General features: G+C 42.2%; 1 protein-coding gene and 2 non-coding genes across 3 annotated transcripts; 2 read left to right on the top strand and 1 right to left on the bottom strand.

Annotated features, from left to right (window-relative positions):
* The first annotated feature begins 793 nt into the window (after window positions 1-793).
* On the top strand, window positions 794-4248 carry LOC116226268 (uncharacterized). Its single transcript, XM_031589072.2, has 3 exons — window positions 794-971; window positions 3699-3845; window positions 4064-4248. Exons 1-3 carry the CDS (start codon window positions 824-826, stop codon window positions 4090-4092), a joined length of 324 nt encoding a protein of 107 aa, XP_031444932.1. The 5' UTR covers window positions 794-823; the 3' UTR covers window positions 4093-4248.
* A 10467-nt stretch (window positions 4249-14715) lies between these two features.
* TRNAV-AAC (transfer RNA valine (anticodon AAC)) lies at window positions 14716-14788 on the top strand. Its single transcript has one exon. It is a non-coding gene; the product is annotated as a tRNA-Val (tRNA).
* A 5633-nt stretch (window positions 14789-20421) lies between these two features.
* On the bottom strand, window positions 20422-20494 carry TRNAV-AAC (transfer RNA valine (anticodon AAC)). The gene has a single exon. It is a non-coding gene; the product is annotated as a tRNA-Val (tRNA).
* Window positions 20495-25038: the final 4544 nt, after the last annotated feature.

Here is a 25038-nt window from a genome sequence, read left to right on the forward strand (position 1 = left end):
TACAGAGAGCAGTATTGCTCAGGCATGCATGGGGCAAGCATCCCACTGCTCAGATACATACCATGTCCAGTAGCAAAGAAATGGACTTTATGTCATCTGTCCCATAACCCAACATGTACAAGATAAGGGCATTACACAACAGTGAAAATTCTTGATCTTCTTTCTGTATTATTTACACTGTGAGAGCCTTTGCTGTGGTACTTTGAACTAACCAGATAGTCCTCTTTACCTAAGGAAGGAGACCTATGGATTTCTATACTGTCTAATCTAAACTGCTGGCTAAGAAATGCTGCAATAAAAGGAGCATATGTCATGTCCTGTTCATTAAAGATGGAGCTTTAACATGATTTGCACGAGGAAGAACTAAATAGCTGTGTCAATCTGCTCTATGACATAGAGTCCTTTAACAGTTCCTTCCATAATGAAATTAATTTCAATCATCCTATGTTAATTGTATTCTGATTTACGACTCCCTGTAAACAATTTTTCTGGGGGGGGTATAACCTCATCTCAGTCCAACTCTGGGCACTGTAACAAACTCAGCTTGCAGTTTCTGCATCAGCACTTCTTTGCTGCCTTTTTTTGTCTATTGTCTTTTGTCAGAGTCACATTAACACTTAAAATGAGGAAATACCCTTTTTAAAATTCTTCTGATAAGATGTGTTTGTTTTTTATCTAGCATGCTTATAAAGATCAGTTTCGTTTTCCTGAGTGACTGCAGGTTTCAGATACTTTCCAGCTTCAGTTTCGTTTCTTTGCTGTTAGCTGGATTGGGTATAAAAGGGGTGGCTATGAACTTCTTTCTGCACCTCCAGCAGGCAAAATGTCTGACAAGAACGTCCACAAAGCCGGTTTCACTTCCTCTGGAATTGCAAGAGGTTCTCTTGCTTCATCAATCATGTCTGGTGAGGCAAAATCCTTCGGGGGAGGTGTTCCTTCTGGAGGGGCTACTGCTACTCTACAGGAAATGGGTATGAGAAACTTCTTTTTTCCTTTGCAGTTTTTGTTTTGTTTTGTTTTGTGAAAAACAGAAAAACAGAATTATGTACTTGAAAACAAGCTTGTCACATAATCACTTCTTTCCTACATTCCTGTATTGCACTGAAGACAGAAGATTCACATATGAAACTGCATGTTATGAGTGGGATGCTGTTGAGGAGGTTTTCTGTGAATGTACATATGCATGAGTATATATATATGTATAGGTAGTATTCATGAGATTTGGGACAGTGTTTATTCAAAGTCTGTGTTGTTTTTCCAATCATCAATAATACAGAAAGTCACGCTGGCAGTCAGTATCCATACACGTGTGCAAGAACATGATCTGTGTACCAACATTTCATATAAATTTTCAGATTCCCCTTGCTCTTTGCTCTTACACACCCATATGTATCACACATACAGGGAGAAAGCATGAAATCTTATGCAGACTGCATAACAGAGGGGAATTACCTGCAGTTTGAGAGTTACATACATAAAGGAATATACATATCCTTGCAGCATGTATCCAAGTACTAAAAATAGGAGTAACTGGCCTTTATGCAAGCTAACTCTGTTGGTGCTTGCTTTTCTGTTGCACACACAGAGCAATCCTGATCTGACAGTCTTGGCTCTTATTTAACCCCATGTCCCATGGGATGCACACACAAGGCATCCTGTCTGCTAATCCTATCCATGGGACCTGGTTCAGCTCTCTGACACCGAGTATGCATAACCCCACAGAGAAGAGAGCCCCATGTGATTCTGATTTACCCAGCTGCACAGTGGTTCACAGGCTGACCTTGGGTGAAGGCTTCGAACACCTTCCTGCTTTGGGGATCTTGGACTCACCCTCTCACATATCAGGAACACATTTACCAACAGTCTGTGGGATGGCAACAAGTGGGGATTTCTGCTATATTGGCAGCTCCCAGTCAACTTGCCAACTGCTGATCAACTGCTGGAAAATTCCTAGTCAACTGGTCACCAGCTGGTCAACTGCTGGCCAGCTGCTTTTGTGGTAAGCAGCTACAGATCTACTCAAGGATGGAGCTGAGCTTGACTTGTCCAGCCATAGAATGAGTGGTTGGCCAGGTAAGCTGTCCAGGGTCTAGATTTGCACAATTTTTAATAAGTAAAATGGTGATAAACCTGACTGAAAGGAGGTAAGTTATTTTTTTAGATGTGGTTTACATTGCTGACAATGCTTTTCATGGTGTGAGGCTCTGAGACAATAAGTAACATAAAGTTTACAGAGATACTGTGCGAGACTCTCAACAGGTATTGTTTATATTTTAGTTTGTATAATTTGATCAGTGAGTTTAAGTTACAGAATAAAGTAGCAAAGAGCTTAAGGGATGGTAGCAGCAGGACAGAACATGAGAGACTGACAGGAGGAGGACCAAGGGGTTAAAAAGCAGGAAGAGCTATTCTAAGGCACATTCACTGCATTATCAGCACAGAACCCATTACACAAGAACCATCACTAATACCATAATAAGGCAGACAGCTGCAGAACCCTGCCTACTGTTACAGATAATGGTGGTATAGCAGTAGCGTGCATGCCAATAACCAGTGGCATCTACAGAGGCATGAAGTTGCAGTTCAATTCAAGTGCTGGGAATATTTAGAAGAAAGAGAGACAAAGACTTTTGACAGAGCCTTGCTTTGTTCTTGCAATGTCTGTACCAACTGTATGCTTTTAGGAAAAACACTGGCTTTGATGAAGATAAATCTACAAGACTAGAGGAAACTTTAGCCATGCCTACAGGACACACTCCAGAAGAGCTTTTATCCCTGTGAAAAATACTTGCTCTGTAACATTGCCAAGACAGGTGTGAGCTTTGGCTCCCTGCAGCAGGAGAGCTTGCCACACGTTCTTTGCCTGATTGAGAGTTAAAAGGGCCTGATTTCATTTCCGCAGGTGCTCCTGAAATCTCTTGCTCTTCAAATGCATCTTCTTAACCTTTCCATTCAGGCTGGAAGCCCTCCCCCACATGCAGCAGGGCATGAGTATTGTTCAGTATCACTTTACAGATGACATTATAACAAGCTCATCACCAAAATATTTGAGCATCCTCAAGGAATGTTTTAAGGGTTGTCACTAGCATTTGTCATTGGTAATGCTTTACACTTCTCCCAGAAAAAGAAGGGAGCCCTTACTTTGCCCAGGGCCCCATCCAACGTGGCCTGGAACACCTTCAGGGATGGGGCATCCACAACCTCTCCAGGCAGCCTGTTCCAGCACTTACCACTTCTCTGTGAAGAACTTCTCCCTGACATCTAGCCCAGCTGTTCACCCATCACTGACATTTTCCCACTAAACCATGTCCCTCGGGCAGTTCCTCAGAAAACTGCAATTCCAACAGGGGCAAACTTTGCCCAAATTGTTTTAGACAACCAAATTAATCAAAGCTGTCTTTGTGACTGAGTTGTACATTTTCTTTATATGCAGCAACATCAACAAAATACTGTAGATGTTCTCTCACCAGGATGCCATCTAAAAGGCAGTGCACTGATGGAAGAGGTCAAGTAATTAGCAGTCATTTTCTTCTGACACATTTTCTAGCTTTGTGGGGGTTTTTTGTTTTTGTTCTTGGGTTGGTTTTTTTTTGTTTGCTTGTTTGTTTGTTTTTTAGAAAAGAATGGTAGTTTACAATTATCCTGCAAAGTCTTCTCCTCAGGAAAGCACAGCAACATCTCTTTTGTATCTTCTCCAGGTGCCAAAGGCTCAACACACTCCTCAGGCTTTACCAGCAGTGGGATCTCCGGTGGTTCCAGGGCCTCCCACATGATGTCCAATGAGGCTACCTCTCATGGAGGCGGAGTTCCCAAGGGTGGCACAACTTCCACTATCCAGTCTATTTGTAAGTCAGAATTCTCCTAATACAGAGGAGGCTTGGTAGAGAACTGGAAAATGATTTGAAGCTCTTCATTTTGAAATGCATATTTCAAAGTGTAACACAAATCTTTGGCTTCCTCTGTCCCGAGAACCCTTGTAAGCCATGCTTAGATATTCCATATGTTACCCTGTACTGCAGCATTGCTTTAAACTGCTCTTGTGTTTCTTTGTGTTTGTCTTTAGCAATGGGCGGCAAAGGAGGGAGGCACTGAATAGAAAGAAGCATGGTCCAGGAGCAGGTCCTGTGAACTGTTCGTCCTTTACAGACAGATTCATCTGACATCTTCTTCCTTTCTTTACTCTCCTTGCACCTGACATGAAAGACAAAGCATTTTTCACTCTCTAAAATAAAAGTTCTGTTAAAATCATGGATGTTTGCATGAAATCAGTGGGAACAAGGATGGGGATGGGAATGAGGGCCAGGTTCTTCCTTGGTTAACTGTGTTCTGAAGCACAAACAAATGTAAACACAAAATAATAAATATAAGATACAGTTCTACAGAATACAATTTACAAAAGCTGATCGTTTATCAGCACTTGGCTCTCCTAGTAGCTTGCTTGCTTTGCTTACTCTACAAAAATTGATCACAGAGCAAAATTCACCCTGTTGTGAGAAAGAAGCCTAGAAACTCTTTATGAAGTGAATCTATCAGTTCCTTTTGGGTGCACTTCTAATGGCTTATCAAATTAAATTTTACTTAGTTAAAAGTACACATAATCAGATGACAACAGGTCTCAACTAATAAATCCAACTAATGTTTGTATCCATCTCCTATTTGTAAGATTCTTTTCACTCTAGTATTTCAAGACCCTGTTAGTTTATCATTGTCTTGGTCACCAATAGACAAAAACTACCCCTGTAATCTGTGGTTGATATTTGATTAGAGTGAGGAAGGGAGCCCACCTTCTCTGGTGTAGGTCTCACTATTTGGGCCTTCTGCTGTTCCCACCTGACTTTTTTCATTCAGCTGTGCTCTGACTATGCTGTTTCCCCAGACCACACAACGTTGTCCATTTCCTAGTCGTACATACATGTCCCCCCCCCTTGCTTCTTCCACTGTACGTCTTTCCAGCTCCTCATCCTCTCTCCTCTGTCTCTTCCCTTCTTCTGTATTTCTAATAACACCAGACAGTGCAGCCTCCCCTTCCATTTCCACACCTCAAAACAAAGAGTACCTTGTACCCTGAGGTGAGGAGTTAAGAGATACTGAGATATCTCAGGAAAATAATGAAATGTAACTGTGAGCTGTAAAGGACTAGTAGGATGTGACATGAGTGGTAGTTATAAAACCATATGAACGTTACTTTCAAAGAAACCTTGGTGTGGGGAGAATGAAGCTCCATGTCTGCAGGCTGGCTATCTACTTAGAGTAATATTGATGTTGTATTATTTAGAAAATAAAGAGCAGATATGAAGACCACTATGTCCAGATGAAACAAAAATAAATATAAGATAGTATGAATAAAAAAATTAAGTATTCAGGACTCACAGATACCTACTAGCTTCAAGGACCTGTGAGTTTGACTGAGAAATGTGGGGTGGACTCTCCTATATGATAATCCAGATGTGATTCTTGGATTCTTGTGATTCACCTGTCTCTGTTCTCCTCCAGGAAATCTCCATGTCCCAGCCATGTGTCTGCATCAAGAATTTCCACTCATGTCCCAGTCATGATTAGTACAGTGCTTGCTTGTGAGTGTGCCATACTTATAATATGGCCATACTCAAACATCTGGAGTGGGTGCCAGATGTTTGGCACCCTTACCTTACCTTACTCTGGCAATGCCCCATGGCCAACATGAATGTGGTCAAACAGCATTTTATGCCTATTTCATAGATTAATAGAATATCCTGTGTTGGAAACGACCCATAAGGATCATCAAGTCCAACTCCTATTTACTACAAACTAAAGGAGGCAGGCAAGGAAAAGGCAAATGAGAAGCTCCATCCTGGTTTGTTTGTTTGTTTTTAAAATGTCACCAGTAATTCTGCTTTTGCAGCCTTGACCATTCAGCATAACAAACATAAAAGCGTTGAAATTCTGGATATTTGGCATAGCCTCAGTATTTATGTGCAAAGATGGAACCATTAGTTTGATGTGATGCATCATCTTCAAGCCTGGGCTGGTACATGGCTCTGCTCAAGCCGTCCCATGCTTCTGTCCAAAAGTTTGGTAGAGCAACTCATGACTACCAAATTACAGTAAACAGCAGGCTCTCATTCCTTTCTGCGTGAAGTGGAGCAAGGAACCTGATCAGAGCTGATTCCCAGTCAGAGACTCCCTCATGCAAATGCTGTCAGTGAGCAGCAAAGATCTAGATCCCCACAAACAAATCTTCAAGCATCTGCTTCAGCTCTGATAATATTGAAGTGAGTTGCAATAATGAGACTAATGTAAGAAATGAAAGACAATTAGAAAAGATCAGGCATGTAACTCATCAGGCAAACAATTTTCACAGAATCATCCAATCATTAAGGTTGGAAAAGACCACTAAGACTATCTAGTCCAACTACCATGTACAGTCTCCACCATGCCCACCAACTACATCCCTCAATGCCACATCCACACGGCTCCTGAACACCTCCAGGGACAGTGACTCCCCCACCTCCCTGGGCAGCCTGTGCCACTGCCTCACCGCTCTTTCTGAAAAGTTTTCTTAATATCCAACCTGAACCTCCCTTGGCACACCTTGAGGCAATTTCTTCTTGTCCTAAAACTATTGTAAGCTAACTTTTTAAAACTAATTTTTTAAACTAATGCTGTATAATCTGACTGCACACCTTTTTGACGACAGTTATTTTGATTCTTGTTTTCCTGCACAGATATAAGACTTCAAACAAAGTTCAACTTCAGCCTTGGCATTGATCTCAAGTGCTTTGTCTAGTTAAAAATGTCTATCATCAGTGAAATCTAATAAACAGTGTTTAAGCATAAAAGATGGAAAGATGATCCAAAGCTACGCAACAATCCTTTATCCCCTATCAGTTCCCTTTCAACATCTGTATGATCCAGGCATTATGAGTTTGGATAGCCCCACATAGTGCCCAATGTTCCTTACGGGAGAACAAAGGTAAATGCTTCCTCTGGAACACGTCATTCACAGACCACTTAAGGAAGTTCACATGTGCATTATTAGAAAGGAAATATTCATGTTTTTAACCAAAAATAATTGAAACGGTCCAATAGGAGCAAATATGGCAATGTAAATCCCTTGCGTCTCTCAATCAATCTTTCACAACAAATAGATAGAAAGAGAGAGAAAGGAAAAGAGGCAGCAGCATGTGATTACCAGAGCAGTAGCAGCAAAACAATATGCTGCAGAAAGAACATAGCTCTCTGCACAGAAATCAATTTCTCCCATGGGATGGGGTCGATAGTTGTCTGACAGGACAGTATACAGGCAATTTAATAGCATTTTATCTAAATGAATCTATTCCTCCACCCCACTGGCCTCGTAATGCCAGAGCAGGATCTCTAAGTAAAATAGATTTCTTTATTTTTTATCATACAACAGGAAAGCATTTATCATGCTGAAGCCACTACCACTGTCTATTAAAAATCATTTATCCCTGTTAGTTACTCATTACCAGCAACTCCTTTCCAACATTGCTATTCTAATTAGTTAACTTATGCATGTAGTCCATAAAAATCACTCTCAGTTAATTCTGGAAACATTTTTCTCACTCAAATAATCCCTAAACTGCAGGTCACCTTTTCAGGAAAAATAAGCCCAAAAACCAGACAGAGTGAATTGACTCAAAGGAGTATCTCTGAATATATCTGAAATGATGGTTTTGTGCAAGAAAAAGCTTAATTTTTGAGCAATGCTTTATACACAGAGATTGGTTGTCCAGCATATCTATTTTAATAGCACTTTAAAAAATAAAGCTGATCTGATCTTATTAGTCAATATCTGTGTGAAGTAAATGGTAATGAATAAGAACCCCTAATAAGCCTCATTCCAGGGATGGATCTTCAGCTCTCTGGGAGTTTGGTATTGTGCCCCAAAGGCTCTTGTAAATCCAGCTGCAGTTCTTGCTCATCATTTAGAAGATTAGGGCTGATAAGCGACATCAAGCCTTATTAGAACGGGCTAAGGCAACAGGAAACATTAATTGGGTAATTTAATGCACAAGGAGACAACAAATGCCTGCATTGTGGTTCAGATCCTGTTCTTCTATTGATTTGTTCATGTCTTATTTTGCGAAATTCTCACAGATCTTTAGTGGAGAGACCACATGACAAAGTCTAAGTTTAAAAATACCAGAATAATTCTGTTATTTCCTGCAGCTTCGCTTCACCTCCTGTGTTACCAGGGTACCCTTCAGCAGCCCTGTCCTTGGCAAGCTGAGGAATGATGTTCCCCTGCCTGAGGACTCCTCAAAAACAGATGGGGAGGGACCCAAGGCACATCAGCTACCTTCAGTGAAATGGTATCTCACCACCTCACTTGTGTTATGATTTCATCTCTAAGAAGAAAATGAATATAATCCATGTTCCCACGGATCAGACAGGGAACAGCACACAGCAGGAGCATGGAGACTTGGAGGAAGCCCCAAGTCTCTTTTCCTTCTGAGAGCTGGGAGCACTTCATAAAGTTCTCTTGTCTTTCGCTGTTCTGAAGGAGATGGAGAAACTCCTACTGGATTTATCTGCCTCCAGAAGTAAGGAAGATGAGAAGAAACTCCTACAGGGGCATTTTTCTCCTGTCTAATTTACCCACTGCTGGTGGTAAATTACCCACAATTTTACCCACTGCTGGTGGAGTCACAATTAACTCAAGGTGGATTTTAATGTCAGGAACATCAAAATCTCAATACCAGTTCCTCATTTGGATCCCAAATTGAGATTTCCTTCGTAGAATCATAGAATCTTTTGAGTTGGAAGGGACCCTTAAAGGTCACCTAGTCCAACTCCCCTGCAGTGTACAGGGACACCTACAGATAGATCAGGTTGCTTAGAGCCCCATCCAGCCTGACCTTGAATGTCTCTAAGGATGGGGCATCCACCACCTCTCTGGCATCCTGCTCCAGTGCCTCATCACCCTAATTACAAAAATCTTCTTCATTACATCCAATCTAAATCTCCCCTCTTTTATTTGAAAACAACCTCCCCTTGTTCTACCAAAACAGACCCTGCTAAAGAAGAGGCAGGATCCACGAGCATAACTCCTCTTCACCACCACAAGAACCATTTCCTTAGAGCCTCACATATTGAAGAGTCACAATTAATAATTCAATTTAAGCACACAGAAATTCAAAAGTAATTACATACCCTTATGAAAATATTCACGATTAATGATTACAAAAATTAAAATAGTTCCTCATCTCTCTCCATAACACTTCTGGGGAAAAATGAGCACTGAAATATAATCCACTTTATTGCTCATCTACTATGGGCAATATTCCTTCTCAGGTATCTTATTTTTACCTGGGATTTTTATTTTTATTTTTCCCCTAAATGCTTGACTTTGAATGTAAAAATAAATAAATAAGTGGATTTCCCTTGATGTCATAAAATTTCATAGAAAATAACATCCCTATGGAAACAAAAAGCATCATCTACAAAAGCATTTCTTAACATTCAGATGTTGCTTTTCGCAGTCTTTTGCAATTGGAATTTCCACCCAGCCAAGGTTTTTACTGGCTAGTTTGAGGCTAGCTCTGCAATTTATGTTTATACATAAACAGCCCTGATTTTAATTGCTATCAACTTCTTAGACTTGATAGATGGTTTAAAACATTTTTTCTCTCCAGAGACTATTTATTTTGCCATGTATTGACACATTTTTAAGATTTATACTACACTAAGGAATGGAGTTTACAATAAAAAGTAATGTATTCCGTGGCTGTGAATGGTAATGCTGCTAAACAATCCAAAGACATTTCACATCTGATAGTTATTTCCCTTTTACTCCCACCCCTGTGCTGGTTTAGTTCTTCTATGGACTTTGGATTTTAGAGAAAAGAAGATTGCCACGTTTGCCAAATACAACATTTCAGAGATCCAGTATTTCTGAAGTTTCCTTCCACTAGAGGCATTACTGGATTCATGATTACATTTCCATTTTTTGCAATAGTTACTTCAAAAAGGTAACTTCTATGGAAAGGGTTTGCTCATCTATGGGACAGGAGTAACCCCTTATTTTCTTAGAACCACAGAAACATAGAATGGTTTGGATTGGAAGGGACGATTAAGATCACCTAGTTCCAACCTCCCTGCTATAGGTAGGGACACTTCCCTGTAGACCAGGTTGCTCAGAGCCCCATCCAGCCTGGGATGAGTTTGAACTTTTACAGAGTACAAACCAACCCATAGGCACTGCAGTCAGAAGCTAGCAAAGGTGTGAAGTACAATGTAAAACTTGCAAGAGTTGGTAGTTCTTAGACACACATAGCTCAGCAGATGGATGAAGTCATGTCTGAATCACATGTCTGAAGCCTGTGTGCTGGTAACAAGCACAGGCCTCGCTGCCCAGAGAAAACCCAAAGGGCAAAGAGAGCGTCTTAGGAATCCCTTTATTTATTTATTTATTTTCAGTCATTTCAGCTTTTTGGTATGTCTTTATTTATTTATCCCTTTGGGGAATAGGTTATTACTGGTCATACGGCTGCTTTTGCAGAGAACAAGGAAAGATAGCTCTCAGTTTCTCTCTTTTTACCTTATTATTACCATTTCTCAAAGATGGGGAGGCACAAAAACAGTGAAAGGAAGCATGCCCCACATGCTGCATAACCTCTTCTTCCTCACTGATCAGGAAATGGACAGGATGGGACGCATGGGAGTCTGTAATTTCTCTGGGTTAGGTGATAATGCACTTGTAAGAGAATGATGGCTATCAGTGTTTCAGTTTACATGGAATCATAGAACCATAGAATCATCAAGGTTTCAAAGTCCTCTAAGATCATCTAGTTCAACCCCAGCCCACCCCCACCATGGCCACTGACCACATCCCTCAGTGCCACGTCCACACAGCTTTGAACACCTCCAGGACGGTGATCCCACCACCCCCCTGGGCAGCCTGTGCCACTGCAGCACTGCTCTGTTGGAGAAGAAATGTTTCCTAATATTCAATCTCAACCTGTCCAGTAGATATCACAATATTGTTCTGAGACTAAAACTCTAGGTTACTTGGCATTTGCCATTAAGCTAGAGGATACTTTCCCTGCAATTTCTAGGTTTGCCAAAAAAATTTCAACTAATAGATTATTTTGACAAAGTAATAATTTCAGTGATTATGGAATTACATTATGAATCCCTGTCCTGGCCATTCTCACTCTCCCACCCCTCTTGCAAGGATAAATCTAGCATTAATTTTGCACCAGTCCAGAGAAAGACTTAGAAATGACAGTGGATGAGATCATTCATTTCTGATTATTCATGTTTATTTCATCCGTAGCATAAGTAGGTTACAAAAACACTGTTTGATGACTGGTTCTTTTCTGATAGATTTTGAATTACACACGGAATATTCTTAAGAAGTGAGTTACATATACTTATATTATACATATACAGATACAGATACATATACATATACAGGTACAGATACAGATACATATACTACATATATATTATGAACTTGACTCCTGTTCCCTCCAGTATTTAGAAATGGTGTAGGCACAAAGAGGTTAGTGCTATGATTTTCAGATAATTCACTTCTGAACGGCTCGCTCGGAGATTAATAGCTCTGAAAACATCCAAACATAATGGGATTACAGTGTAGTACTAACTGGTTCCTGGGGGTGGGCTGTAGCAGTGCCTGGTTGCTGCGATGCAGCGCAGCGATTAGGCTGCAGTGGCATACAGTGGTGACACATGAAAACTGCAGCTCTTTCCCACTGCAATATGAGTTTCCCTTGTGCGGGTTACTACTTTTTATTTGTGGCATGTCATAAACTGGCATGGGGCGTGCTTGCAGTGCTGTACCCTGAGCTCATGAGGGAGAGACCACTTCTCCAAGGACACTGACCCAGAAAAGCTCTGTTTGCTTTTCCCCCAGACAGAAGAATTGCAGATTCACATTTGCTGTACCATAGGGCTGGCTGTGTTGCAGACTCCTTATGGAAACTGTTGCAGGCAAGAGTGGCCACAGGGGTCAGGCACTGTTCAATTTTTGTGCCATTTTTACACAGTAATTTTGATTTATTTTTTTATTTTATTTTTTTATTTTTTGGAAGGGGATGTTTTTATGCTAGTAGGAAAAGGGTTAATGGAGAAAAAAAAGGTAATGACCCAAAGAGAGAAAATCTATAGCAAACCTACTGATAAAGGATGAAAAATAATGACTGAGGACTAGCCAAAAATTTCTTAGTTTTGAGATCTTTCTAGTGCAGTGAGACCTCTTAGATTAGTACATGTGAGTACAGGTTACATTCACAGTAACCCTGTGAGGCAGGAATGATTATCTGGGGGAAAATGAGCTCAGAAGGATACCAAGGACGCTGCCCAGGATCATACAGCTGAGAATCACAGAATCACAGAATCACTAAGGTTGGAAAAGACCCACAAGATCATCCAGTCCAACCATCCACCTATCACCAATGGTTCTTGCTAAACCATATCCCTCAACACAACATCCAAATGTTCCTTGAACACCTCCAGGGAAGGGGATTCCACCACCTCCCTGGGCAAAAGGAACCCAGAAGTTCCTAGGTAGCCCTGGTACAGTCTGGTTGGGCTTTTTGTTTCCTTGTTTCCCCCTTGGGAGCTGCAGAAGCTCAAAATATGGCTTTTAAGTCACTCTCACTCACATGACAGAATTCAGTGACCGCCCCCACTTTGCTTACCCCCCCTGTGCTAACCTGCCAAAACCAAACACCAACGCTATGATGCAGAGAAGAGTTGAAAGGGAAGGTAGGATTAAAGTTTATGAGAGAAAAGCAGTAGTGGTGACTCTCTGGATCAAAGGAAAAGAATCTTTTAAACAAGGAGCAGCCATAAACATCTTCAGCTGAGAGAGTAAGGAGAACACACAAGTCCCTCCACAGTACAACCACTTCTTAACAACTAGAGACGGTCAAATTGCTGTCCAGAAACTTCATCTGGAGAGCATCTGACACTCAAAGTGGGACTATTGCCTACACTAAAGCTTGTCAGCTTTGTCCAGGTGAATCTTCAAGACTCAAAGGTTATCTTTAAATGCTTTCATGCTTGTCATTGCCACTGATTTCAACAGAATTTGGGAGTTTAAACACATACAAAAACCTTCACTGAAGTCAATGCTTCTCAAGTCCACGAAAATTAAACTTAGATTATCATTATTACAGGGATACAAGCTTATCTCATACAGGCTAGATTATTCCTTCTTCTGGTGTGATCAGTGGAAGCTTCAGTAGGTGCATCTGTTTTGTCCCTTGTAAGCAATAGAAGAATGGTAATAGGAGAGCATCCATTGCATGCTCATTGTGCTTTGACTGTAATGGCATATCTGCAGTGCATGAATGTGTTTAAATGGATCCCTTCTTATGATACTTGCAAAAGCAGGCAAGCAGTTCATTCTCTTCCTATGGAGACATGTTTAGCCCACCCAGGAGTTGTTTTTGAACACTGCTACTGATCGTTACCTGTAGTGAGCTAGCTAGAAAAAGTATTAAACATTCATGTAGTTCGGCTGTGCCTATTGACTCTGCATTTTAAATAGACTCTGCTGTGCTCTCCCGGTGGAAAGATTTATTTTACTTTAAGAATATATAGGACTGTTCTTTCAGTACTTTTTCTTTGTTTAACAAGAAGCTCTCTTGCTGTAAACCCGGCAGACAATAAAACCAGTCAGGGGCTTTTATCGAGGATGTCTGACCCATCGCCTGGCAATAATTAGTTCAGGTTAATTACAGCAAATCTGTAGATTTGCAGCCTGAAATCATCTCATCCCCTAAGCTGAACCCTCCAGAGGTTTCTTTTATGAGCTCTGCATCCTAAGGGTGGACTTAAAGTAATGAATTTGTCTCTAATAAGATTCATAGGTTTGTTCCCTAAGCAATGGTGTCAATTATAGAATCTAACGCTGATGGCTTATTTTGCTGAAAATTGAGAAATTGAGAGTTTTTAATGAAGCATGCAGGACTTTTAACACTTATGTTTAACTCTTTGCATTGATGAAAAGCACAAAAATACAATTATGTGAAATATTGTACCACTTTCCATGTATTTATCTGTGTGCCAGTAGCTAATTTCCTTCTGCTCTGTAATGGAAAAGGTTAATGTAATGACTCTGAGATTTCATTTGGAAATGTTCCAGAAGAGTGTCTGAGTATTTGCTGCACTTAATGGCAGGAAGTAATAAGTGAGGTTATGTATTGGTGAAAAATGTTTCATGTACTGAGAAGATTAATACTGGAGAGAGGCACAGGGGACACAAGCCTGAGGCTTCCTCCTCAATTCTGACACAATATAATATGTCCATACTTGATACGTGCCCTTCTGTAGTTAGTTCTTAATCATTAACAAAGCAGACAGGAAGCCTCTGGGGGACATGGTATCAGAAAAAGAGAAGGAACTGGTTTTAGGATTGTCTTCTCTTCCATAAATGAGAAGCGGGTACACCCAGCTGGGAGCACTGAACCAGATGCTGCTGGTACCAGTATCTACACAGCAATGCAACGACAAAACACGCATCAAGAGTTCAGTTCCATCACAAGTATTTCAATGTTTATAATAATTAGTGTGAATGATGATTGTACTTATGGCTTCTGGAGGATCACAGAACATCCCTAGTTGGAAAGACCTCACAAAGACCATCGAGTCCAACTCCCAGCTCCACACAGCACCACCCAAAAATCAGACTATTTGTCACTCAAGAAAACCAAATAATAACAAGGAATAACAACAATGAAGGTTTCTGTAGTGTAGTGGTTATCACGTTCGCCTAACACGCGAAAGGTCCCTGGTTCGAAACCAGGCAGAAACATCATCTCTTTTGGGGTTGCACTACGTCAGCTCCAATCAACCTTGCCAGCTCCTGCAATTCTCTGCAATTTCACGCATGGAAATCTTGCATTTATTCAACTGTATCGCCTGCTGCACTTCTCAAGGTACCGCCTCACCAAGTACATACCCTGCCTGGCCTTAGGAACAGAGTGAGGGCTATCTGTCACTGTGCCATAAGGTGGGCACAAAGATGGGAGGAGCGGCAGTAGAGAAGAGGAGGAGATCCATGGCCACCTCGCTGAGGCAATGGCACTGGAGGCTGGTTGGAGGGCCGTGGCAATGTGTGCTTGGGATCTGTAATGTCTGTGCTGTCCTACCTGGCCACACAGGCTTGTAGATGGCCTCCCAGCTCCTTCTGACTCCACTTTTCTCCACTCCCCAGCATATGTTTTGGCTTTGGGGAAAGTAGAGAGGGAAAAAATGCCCTGCAGGAGTGAGCTGGCTGGTGGTAGGATAAGGCCAAGAAGGGGTTAATGCCTGTGGCAAATCACTGCATAGGGCAATCTGTCCCATATATTTCTTCTCTATAGAATAATAGAATATCCCAAGTTGGAAGGAACCCATCAGGATTATCGAGTCTAACTCCTGGCTCAACACAGTACCACACAAAAATCAGACCCTATGTCTGAGAGTGGTGTCCAAACGCTCCTTGAACTCTGGCATTTGGAGCCAGACACCAGGCAGGACAGACTGCTGCTTTCTCCGGAGGTCCAGCTCACACAAGGAGTAGGAACTGAGGGCTAACTATCTCTCTGCCTACCCTAAATAAGTTAGTTCATCAAATTCTCACTTTTTCTTGAGTGGCACACATAATCTCCCACAAGATCTGCTCTGAAGGCTGCTTATCTAATGAAGTCATTTCAGTGCACATTTGAAGCAATCCAGGCAGAATAATGTTCAGAAAAGGGTAAAAAAATACACTGGAGATGCAAATTTGGTGATGCTTAAACATTGCTCAGATCTTTTCTTTTCTTTTCTTTTCTTTTCTTTTCTTTTCTTTTCTTTTCTTTTCTTTTCTTTTCTTTTCTTTTCTTTTCTTTTCTTTTCTTTTCTTTTCCTTTCCTTTCCTTTCCTTTCCTTTCCTTTCCTTTCCTTTCCTTTCCTTTCCTTTCCTTTCCTTTCCTTTCCTTTCCTTTCCTTTCCTTTCCTTTCCTTTCCTTTCCTTTCCTTTCCTTTCCTTTTTTTTGTATTTCTGGAGAAGAAAACCTGTACCTTAAAAAAGCATAGGGATAGATCGCTCCTCTCAGATGGCAAATGATTCAGTGTCCCATGCTGTTTCATCTGTTTTAGGGCAGGGATCCGAACCTGCAAGCCCACTCTGAGAAGAAAGGGTGAGCATCAGCTGGTCTACAAGTCTCTCTTCCTCACACATGCAAGCACAACCAGCTTCAGAACAGACTACTAAAGGCTGTATCTGCAGCCTGGCAGCTACAGCACTCAGCTCAAACATGTGAGGACCAAACCTGGGCCTCATGTTACTGCTGTGGGGGGAATTAACAATAGAAAGGGCTAAAATTTCTTCTAATGGTGATTCAAGTAATAATGCATTCTCTCATAAAACTGAAAATTTGTTTTTCGGGTAGCCCTAGGACAGATATCAGTGGTATTAACCACTTAGAAAGTTGTTTTGGCCACTTCTCTGAGAATCTTTCAGTTACAAAATCATCAGGCAGGGGTGGCTAGGATACACACCTACAGACGTGCTGCTATTAACTCTGTTAACCTGGCACTGCAGTGTATCTGTGTGCTGTGTAACAAGGACTGCAGAAAGGTTCAGCTGCCCAGAATATCCATCCTGTATGTAATCCTGTATTGCAGTCTGAACTCCCCTGGAGTTGGAACCTGTAACCTGCTAATTGCCTTATCCTCATTTATATGATAAGTGGTTCATTTCCTTTATTGTGATTGAATCCCCTCCCTATATTACAAGAAAACTGGAGCTGCAGAGAGTGCTTGATTGGATTTCATTGCTGTAGGCCATTTCTTAAACAGGTTACGGGTTGACAAACATAGAAAGGGGATCAATATCCATTCTTTGCCTCATTGACAAGCTAATCTTTTCAGTAAACATTTCATCAGTACCTGCCATTTGTATACACACCTGCCTCATGAGAATGGAGAAAGCTCTGTTTTATAAGGTTTAGGTAACTAATAAATGAAAAGACAAGAATATAAGTGGAGGAAATCATCAAGATAGCATTTTTAGGAAAATAGCCTTTCATTGTCTGCAGAATCTAACCAAGCACATTTTCAACCATTCCTAATTTTAATTAGCTTGCAATACATTCAGGCCCAGTGCCAGCTTCTGGTTCTGTAATCCTGATTCTCCTCTCTCACCAGAGCTAAAAGGACTATTTGAATCGGAGTAGCAATGAAGCTATGGCTCTGCTAAATACTTAGAAATTGTGAGTCATACTCCAGAAGAAAGCAAGAGAGTTTTGTTCAGTGTGTTTGGAGACATCTTTCTTGTTTGCTTTTGTGTCACACGCTGAAGTCTCCTTCCCCCACAAGCATGTGGGCTGGAAACTGGCATTGTCTCTTACAGAAGTGAGGGCCAAGATTACAGCTATATTTAGCCTTCTCTTACATTCCTATGTATTAGAATTACACAGTTGAATGATGAATGCTTCAAAAATTAGCAATGCTGAATTTCAGTCCAATCTGAGAGTGCGAAAGCACTCACGGCATTCCTTCTGAGGTGAAGGAAAGTGGACGACAAACATGAAAGTTTGGGGACACAAGAAAAGAAAGAATATCGCCGTTGATACTTCAGCAATATGTCTGTTAACATCTTCCTATCTCCAATACCAAAAAACCACAGACTTTCCTGTTTCTTTTCCTCTGTGACATGTGGAGAACTCTCACAGGGGGCACAGCAATACTGACCAGTCAAATCAACATTGCAGGCAGGAGAAAACATCAGAGGTAGAGATTACTCCAGGTGTAACATTGTTGACGTAAGAAATACTTCAGTTCTGCATCTTGCTAGAGAAAATTGAGGTCATAAAATTACTCAGTGTTTGAAGAGTCAGAATAGAGAAAAAGTAGGGTAATGTGAAGATTAGGGAACAAACACGTGTTTACAGTTCTTTACAAGGGAATCTTTTAATATGTCCTTTAAAATGAACATTAATCAACTGCAACACACCTCCAATGTCTGTTCTATCTTCCAAATTACTTCAGGAAGAGTAAGTGGAAAGGAAGAGCTCAGTTAATACTCAGACATCTCAGAAAGGACTCAGTGTAATGTTTTCAGTGTGTTGGATGCCTCTTTTCCTCCTATCAAACTGGTCCATGTAGGTCCAAGAACTTTTGTTTCATAGCCTTTTCAATTAGCAAAAGCAGTGCTAGGATACATCTTTCATTTGATGTGCAGGCTAGAATAGAAATTTAATAGGGAAAAATATTCCCATAACCATAGGTTAATTGCTAGTAAATGTTGCTCAAGCATCTTGGTTACGTTGATTAATGGCCCCAGTGAGCAGCTGAAAAATGGCTGGGCTGTTGGACAGATCATTAGCAATTTTAACTCTTCAGCTATTGTGATGGGCACAGAGAAACAATTGCTAACATTTATAATGTGTTTCGCTGAGTACGAGAGCATACTGCAATGCAAGTTATGGTTAGAGAGAAACAATCACTGGTTTGTTCTTGCATTCAATTATATGGAATTTTACAAGACAGAGAAAGGCAAGGGTTTTGTTTGGCTTGGTTTGCTTTGGTGTTCTTTTCGCAAAGCATTTGGACACATCCCTGATAAGTGCACGGGAGATTTTATATGTAAATACAAATACTCACTTCTGTTCATTAATCCTATTATTTTAAAAAGGAGAGGAACAGAGATTACGTCCTAGAATGTATTTTATTTCATAAAGGCATAATTTCATAAATTTCATAGTAAGCTGTGCTTTGCAACAGCACAAGGCTTGGAGTCCAAGGGCTGAAGGAAAGAATGATGAGGTTTCAGGCCACCTCTGGTCTGCCACAACTCTAATTGCCAAAGCCTCCCTGAGAACATCTGAGAGACCCCAGTGCTTGTGATAATTCATGACAGTTCTTCTTCATACCTGGACTGACTCAGACCCTGCTAAGACTACAGTGTCTATCGCAGTTTTGGGGAGAGAATCCTCAGCTGTCAGAGGAAGAGATTCTAACACTCTGGTAGTCCACTTCAGACTGTTTACACTGTGTAAAAAAAGGTCACAGGTGTCTGAAACACCACACTGGGGGGGGCGGTGAGAGGATGAGCAGCAGATTCACTAAGACAGAAATTCCTGGAAACAGCCCTTCAGCCACACAGAGTTGGTCCAGGTCCTCCTACTTTCTGAGACGCCATGGCCCACTTTAGTATTTAAATCCCAGGAAGGGGAAATAAAACAATTCTAGACTGTGAGAGAAAAAAGGTAGCAAGAAGCTGAAGGGGATATCTGTCTGATAATGAGACAAATTCACTTGTAGCAGGCTCCTGGAAAGCTCATCAAGAACAACCCGTCACACTGTTTCAGAAAATATGCAACAGGAAATTACAGCCTGAAGGCACTTTATTCACTGGCAATTTGCAACCAAGAAAGGGAGATGGAGGACAAACCAAAATAATTGAATAAAACTCTTTGAGCTTTATATGTAAGCTTTGCACTTTCCAAGGGAAGTGGGCAAGCAGCCAAAGGGACGTGATATGGCACTAATTATCAAATATAGGAGAGAAATAGCTTTCTTGTTGGTTAAACATTACAGGAAAAGCTTTGTCTGTGCTTTCTAGAGTAGGTACTGCTGACATGGACACTGTTTGGCAAAAATACATTTTCACACTGTAACTGACCAGAGTGAGGCACTTGGTAATGCACTTAGGATGGAAGAAAGGGGAAATCCTCTCTAGGCTTCTTTCACTTGCATGCTTTTTCTGCTGACACTTCTGAGAATCAGCATGCACACAACAGGACACAAAGAAGGCAAGGTACTGTAAAGAACTATTTTTTTATAGGGCTACAAAGATGGGGAAGGATCTACAGGGAAAGATGTATGAGGAGCAGCTAAGGCCACAAGTTGGACTCCATGATCCCAGGGAGTCCCTTCCAACTAGGGATAATCTATGATTCTATACAGGAGAAATATTTGTGACAGATTGCCCTATGTAGTGATTTGCCACAGGCATTAATCCCTTCTTGGCTATATCTAACCACACCTAGGCTTTCCCCAGGGCCAAAGCATATGCTGGGGAGTGGAGAAAAGTGGAGTCAGAAGGAGCTGGGAGGCCATCTACAAGCCTGTGTGGCCAGGTAGGACAGCACAGACATTACAGATCCCAAGCACACATTGCCACGGCCCTCCAACCAGCCTCCAGTGCCATTGCCTCAGCGAGGTGGCCATGGATCTCCTCCTCTTCTCTACTGCCGCTCCTCCCATCTTTGTGCCCACCTTATGGCACAGTGACAGATAGCCCTCACTCTGTTCCTAAGGCCAGGCAGGGTATGTACTTGGTGAGGCGGTACCTTGAGAAGTGCAGCAGGCGATACAGTTGAATAAATGCAAGATTTCCATGCGTGAAATTGCAGAGAATTGCAGGAGCTGGCAAGGTTGATTGGAGCTGACGTAGTGCAACCCCAAAAGAGATGATGTTTCTGCCTGGTTTCGAACCAGGGACCTTTCGCGTGTTAGGCGAACGTGATAACCACTACACTACAGAAACCTTCATTGTTGTTATTCCTTGTTATTATTTGGTTTTCTTGAGTGAACATTCAGTGACTTTGGGTGCAGGTATGGTTAAAGCAGATCCCCAGAGCTGCTCTGCTTGAGGAACATCGGGTGTCAATTCTGGGACCATTCAGAAAAGACAGCACAGAATAGAAGCCTGCTCACTTTACCCCACTCTATATTAAAAGCTGTACAGGCTCAGTTAAATCCCTTCCAAATTACATTTTCAGTCAAATTCATGCAACTAAAAAAAAAAAAAAAAAGACAAAAGCCCATCTTTATTCCACTCGATGAGGTATTTTTAATATACTCAATAATGGAGCCATAGCTTTAGAATATTAAAAATTATGCTTAGAGGAAAAGCTTGTGCCGCATAAATCGCATCACCCCGCAGCCCAGCCCCAGAAAGGTGCTCTGCTGCTGCCTGCGCTCCTCAGCTCGCATCCAGGATTAAAGAGAGTTGCGAATCAAAGAGCAACGCCGCCCCCTGCCGCACGCCCGCCTGGCTAACAGCCCGCAAACACCACTCTGCCCGACTTGGAGCAAATTCTTCCAGAGGGCGAAACTGCACCATCCGAAGCAGGCAGCCTGTCCCATTCGTGTTAGAAGGGCCAAAGTCTGTAAGCATCCGTCCTTCCAAAATTTGCAGTTCGTCAAAAGACAAACTTGGAGAGACTGACAAAATGTCCACAGTGTAAAAAAAAAGGGGGGATTTATGTGAGATGTTAAGAAGAAATTCCTTACTGAGAGAGCAGTGAGGTGCTGGAACAGCTGCCAGAGAAGCTGTGGTGCCCCATCCCTGGAAGTGCTCAAGGCCACGTTGGATGGGGTCCTGGGCAGCTGAGCTGGTGGGGGGCAGCCCTGCCCATGGCAGGGAGTGGGGCTGTAATTCTAAGGTGGTAATTTTTAGGCAAAAGGGAACTTAAGATTTAGAGGATATGGTGGTAAAAGTAAACAGCTCATAAGAGGAACCCTGTAAGAGTTTTGTGGTTTTATGCTCGCCATACGTTAAGCTGGAAGATGAGATGTTTCTCAGCTTCCAGGCCAGTCTTTGGGCACAGTCAGACATGCACTGTCACATCTTCCACAAAGATGGAGAAGAGAGGCCAAACCCAGGCACTGTGTGATGTTCTCAGTCTCCTTCTGGCTTTCAGTGTTTCATTCATCTAGAAAGCTGGAGTTGGATTCAGTGATTCTTACAGTTCCCTTCCAACTCACGATATTCTGTGATTCTATCATAGAATCATAACATCTTCAAGGTTGAAAAGGACTTGTAAGATCATCCAGCCCAACCATCCATATATCATCGATATTTTCCACTAAACCATGTCCCTTAGTACAACATCTAAACGCTACTTGAACACCTCCAGGGTTGGTGACTCCACCACCTCCCTGAGCAGCCTGTTTCAGTGCTGACCACTCTCCCGTAGGAGGAGTATTTCCTAACGTCCAACCTGAATGTCCCCTGACACAACTTGAGGCCATTCCCTCTTGTCCTATTGCTAGTTACATGGGAGAAGAGGTTGACCCCCACCCTACCACAACCACTCTTCATGTAGTCGTAGAGAGTGATAAGTTGACCTCTAAACCTCTTCTCCAGACCAAACAGTCCCAGTTCCTTCAGTTGCTTCCCATAAGACTTGTGTTCCAGACCCCTCACAGCTTTGTTGTCCTGCTCTGATCACACTCCAGGGCCTCAGTGTCTTTCTTGTAGTGAGGGGCCCAACACTGAATGCAGTACTGAAGTGTGGCCTCATCAGTGCTAAGTATAGAGGGACAATCATTTACCTGATCCTGCTGACAACACTACTTCTGATACAAGCCAGGATGCTGTTGGCCTTCTTGGCCACCTGGGCACACTGCTGGCTCATGTTCAGCTGAGCACTGACCAACATCATCTTCCAGCCACTCTGCCCTTAGCCTGTAGTACTGCTTGGAGTTGTTGTGGCCAAAGTGCAGGACTCAGCACTTGGTCTTGTTGAACTTCATCCCATTGACCCCAGCCCAGCTAGCTAAGGCTGTCCAGATTGCTCTATAGGGCCTTCCAGGCAGATTTCCTGCCAATTTGGTGTCATCTGCAAACTTACCGAGTATGCATTCAATGCCCTCGTCCAAGTCCTCTATAAAGATACTGAACAGGACAGGGCCCAATACTGACTACTGTGGGGTACTACTCATGACTGGTCACCAACTGGCTTTATCTCCATTCACCACCACTCTCTGGGCCTGGCCATCCAGCCAGTTCTTCAACCAGCAAATATTATATTTGTCCAAGACATGGGCTGCCAGCTCCTCCAGAAGAATACTGTGGGAGACGCTGTTGATGGTTTTGCTGAAGCCTCAGTGGACTGACGCAAAATCTTTCTCTCATCCAACAGGCAGGTCACTAGATCATAGAAGGAGATCAGGTTTGTCAAGAAGGACCTGCCTTTCACAAACCCATGGTGGCTAGGCCTGATCCCCCAGTTGTCCCGCACACACAGTGTGATCTCCCTCAAGATTATCTGCTCCATAATCTTAACCACCACCAAGGTCAAGCTGACAGGCCTGTAGTCCCCCAAATCCTCCTTACGGCCCTTCTTGCAGATGAGAGTCATATTGACAGGCCTCCAATCCTCTGGGACCTCTCTGGCTGACCAGGAACACTGATAGATGATGGAAATCTGCTTGGCTATCACCTCTGCCAGCTCCCTCAGCACCCTCAGGTGGATCCCATCCATCCCCATGGACTTGTGACAATCCAGGTGATGTTGTAGATCTCTTAACTCTTTCCACCTGAATCATGGGGGCTTATTCTGCTCCCTATTCAAGACTTGCAAGTCAGAGGGTAGAGCACCCAGAAGGTAACTTATCTGACTTTTAAAGACAGATGTAAAAAAATATGCATTTAAGAACCACAGCCTTTTCCTTATCCTCAGTTCTCCATCATATTCAAAAAAAGGATGGAGATTCTCCTTAGCCCACCTTTTACTGTTAATATATTTGTAAAAAAGTTTTTTGTTCTCCTTTTACTTCAGTGGCCAAGTTGAATTCAAGCTGGACACTGCCTCTCTAATTTTCTCCCTGTGAGAATGATGATCTAATCAGGGGCAGATTATCTTCTGGACTGTGACTTGCTTAAGGCTGCTCATATAGGGATGGCCAAGCATACTGCAAATCTTTTTTTTTTTTTTTTTTTCCCCACTGCAAGAAGTAAAATCCCACAGTTCAGTGAGCAAGGCTTGGAGGAGCAGGATTTAACCCAGAATCTCCTCCAAAGAAGCAAAAAAGAGAGATGAATGGCACTAAAACTCAGACTTCCCATCTCCATTATGGCTGGAAAATGTGGTACAATAATGCAACAACTCATGGCAGAATGAGAAGTGAAGACAGTTATTCTGGTCTTCAGCCTGTATGAAGGAGACAGAAATAACTATGTCATTTTCACATTTCACTTTCCTAGCATGCAATAACCACAGCAGCCTAATCCCTGACTTTCTCCTGTGTTCTCCCTTGCAGTGCAGCTTTCTGAGATTTCACTGTTAGGTTCAAAAAGGGAAGGAAGCGGCTTTCTTTGTGCCATCTCTACTTGCCCTTTCTCCACTCCGTCTGGAGTCAAAAAATCCTCAGGTGCCATCCCACAATGCACTTCCCTCACCAAGCCTATGGATTATAGCACTGTCATGTGTCGCAACCACAAAACACAGAACACCCTGTATGTATGTCTACTTTGAAATAATTCATTGCATTATGCCTAGAATTCAAATCAAGTTTTGAACAGAAAAGCTACTAAATGGTTCAGAACTTAAAAATCTTCTGACAATTCTAATGCAATAAAAACGCACTCACAAAGTGTAATTGGCATGCATGGTTCCAGTTCCTACTCTGGAGATTTGAAACCTCTGCTGATTGCTTGGCTTCTTCAGCTGTGAAATGACATCACTTTGCCTGCTTCAGATGGTTAAACAATGGTTACATCCTTGCAGAGCCAAAGCCAGGTTACAAAGAAGTTTATAGGAACACACGCTACGAGCAAGGCAGGCTTCACTGCTTCCAGCAGCCTACAAGGCCTTTCAGAGTGGGATGCAAACAAGAACACATCACCCAAACCTTCCCCAAATGCCTCTGCCTGTGGCCTGGTGCTGTTCCAGAGCCCTCCTGCTAACAGCACTGCAGGGCCTGCTCCTCTTGCTCACCCACAAAATCTACTGTTTCAGTTTCAAGTCCTCTTCCTCCCCTTCCTTTGAGAGGTTTACACCATCCTCGTTACCCACACTTGCAGAGGTGATCTTCTGGGGAATTATTTTGTACCAAAAAAACCAATGCTGGTTTCAGGTAAAAACATATCTGTATTTCTCCATCTTCACAATGTCAGCTTCAAGATTTTGGTGAGGTCTGGGGAAGATGAAGGAGTGAAGATAGCAAATCAAAATATGTCAAACAAGGGTCCCCCTCTGCAGTTTTTAAAGACCATTTCCAATTCTTACCCACATGCTTTGTTATTATTTAAACCAGCAGACTAGAAATAAAGCCTCAGACAAGGTAGGACTCCTCTTCCTC

The sequence above is a fragment of the Phasianus colchicus genome, chromosome 3 (assembly GCF_987193195.1).
Source record: "Phasianus colchicus chromosome 3, bPhaCol1.hap1.1, whole genome shotgun sequence".
Lineage (NCBI taxonomy): Eukaryota > Metazoa > Chordata > Aves > Galliformes > Phasianidae > Phasianus > Phasianus colchicus.

Coding starts and splice junctions, on each gene's coding strand:
- LOC116226268 (XM_031589072.2), top strand. CDS start 824: ATGTCTGACAAGAACGTCCACAAAGCCGGTTTCACTTCCTCTGGAATT. Junction 972..3,698: donor TGCTACTCTACAGGAAATGG/GTATGAGAAACT, acceptor TATCTTCTCCAG/GTGCCAAAGGCTCAACACAC. Junction 3,846..4,063: donor TTCCACTATCCAGTCTATTT/GTAAGTCAGAAT, acceptor GTTTGTCTTTAG/CAATGGGCGGCAAAGGAGGG.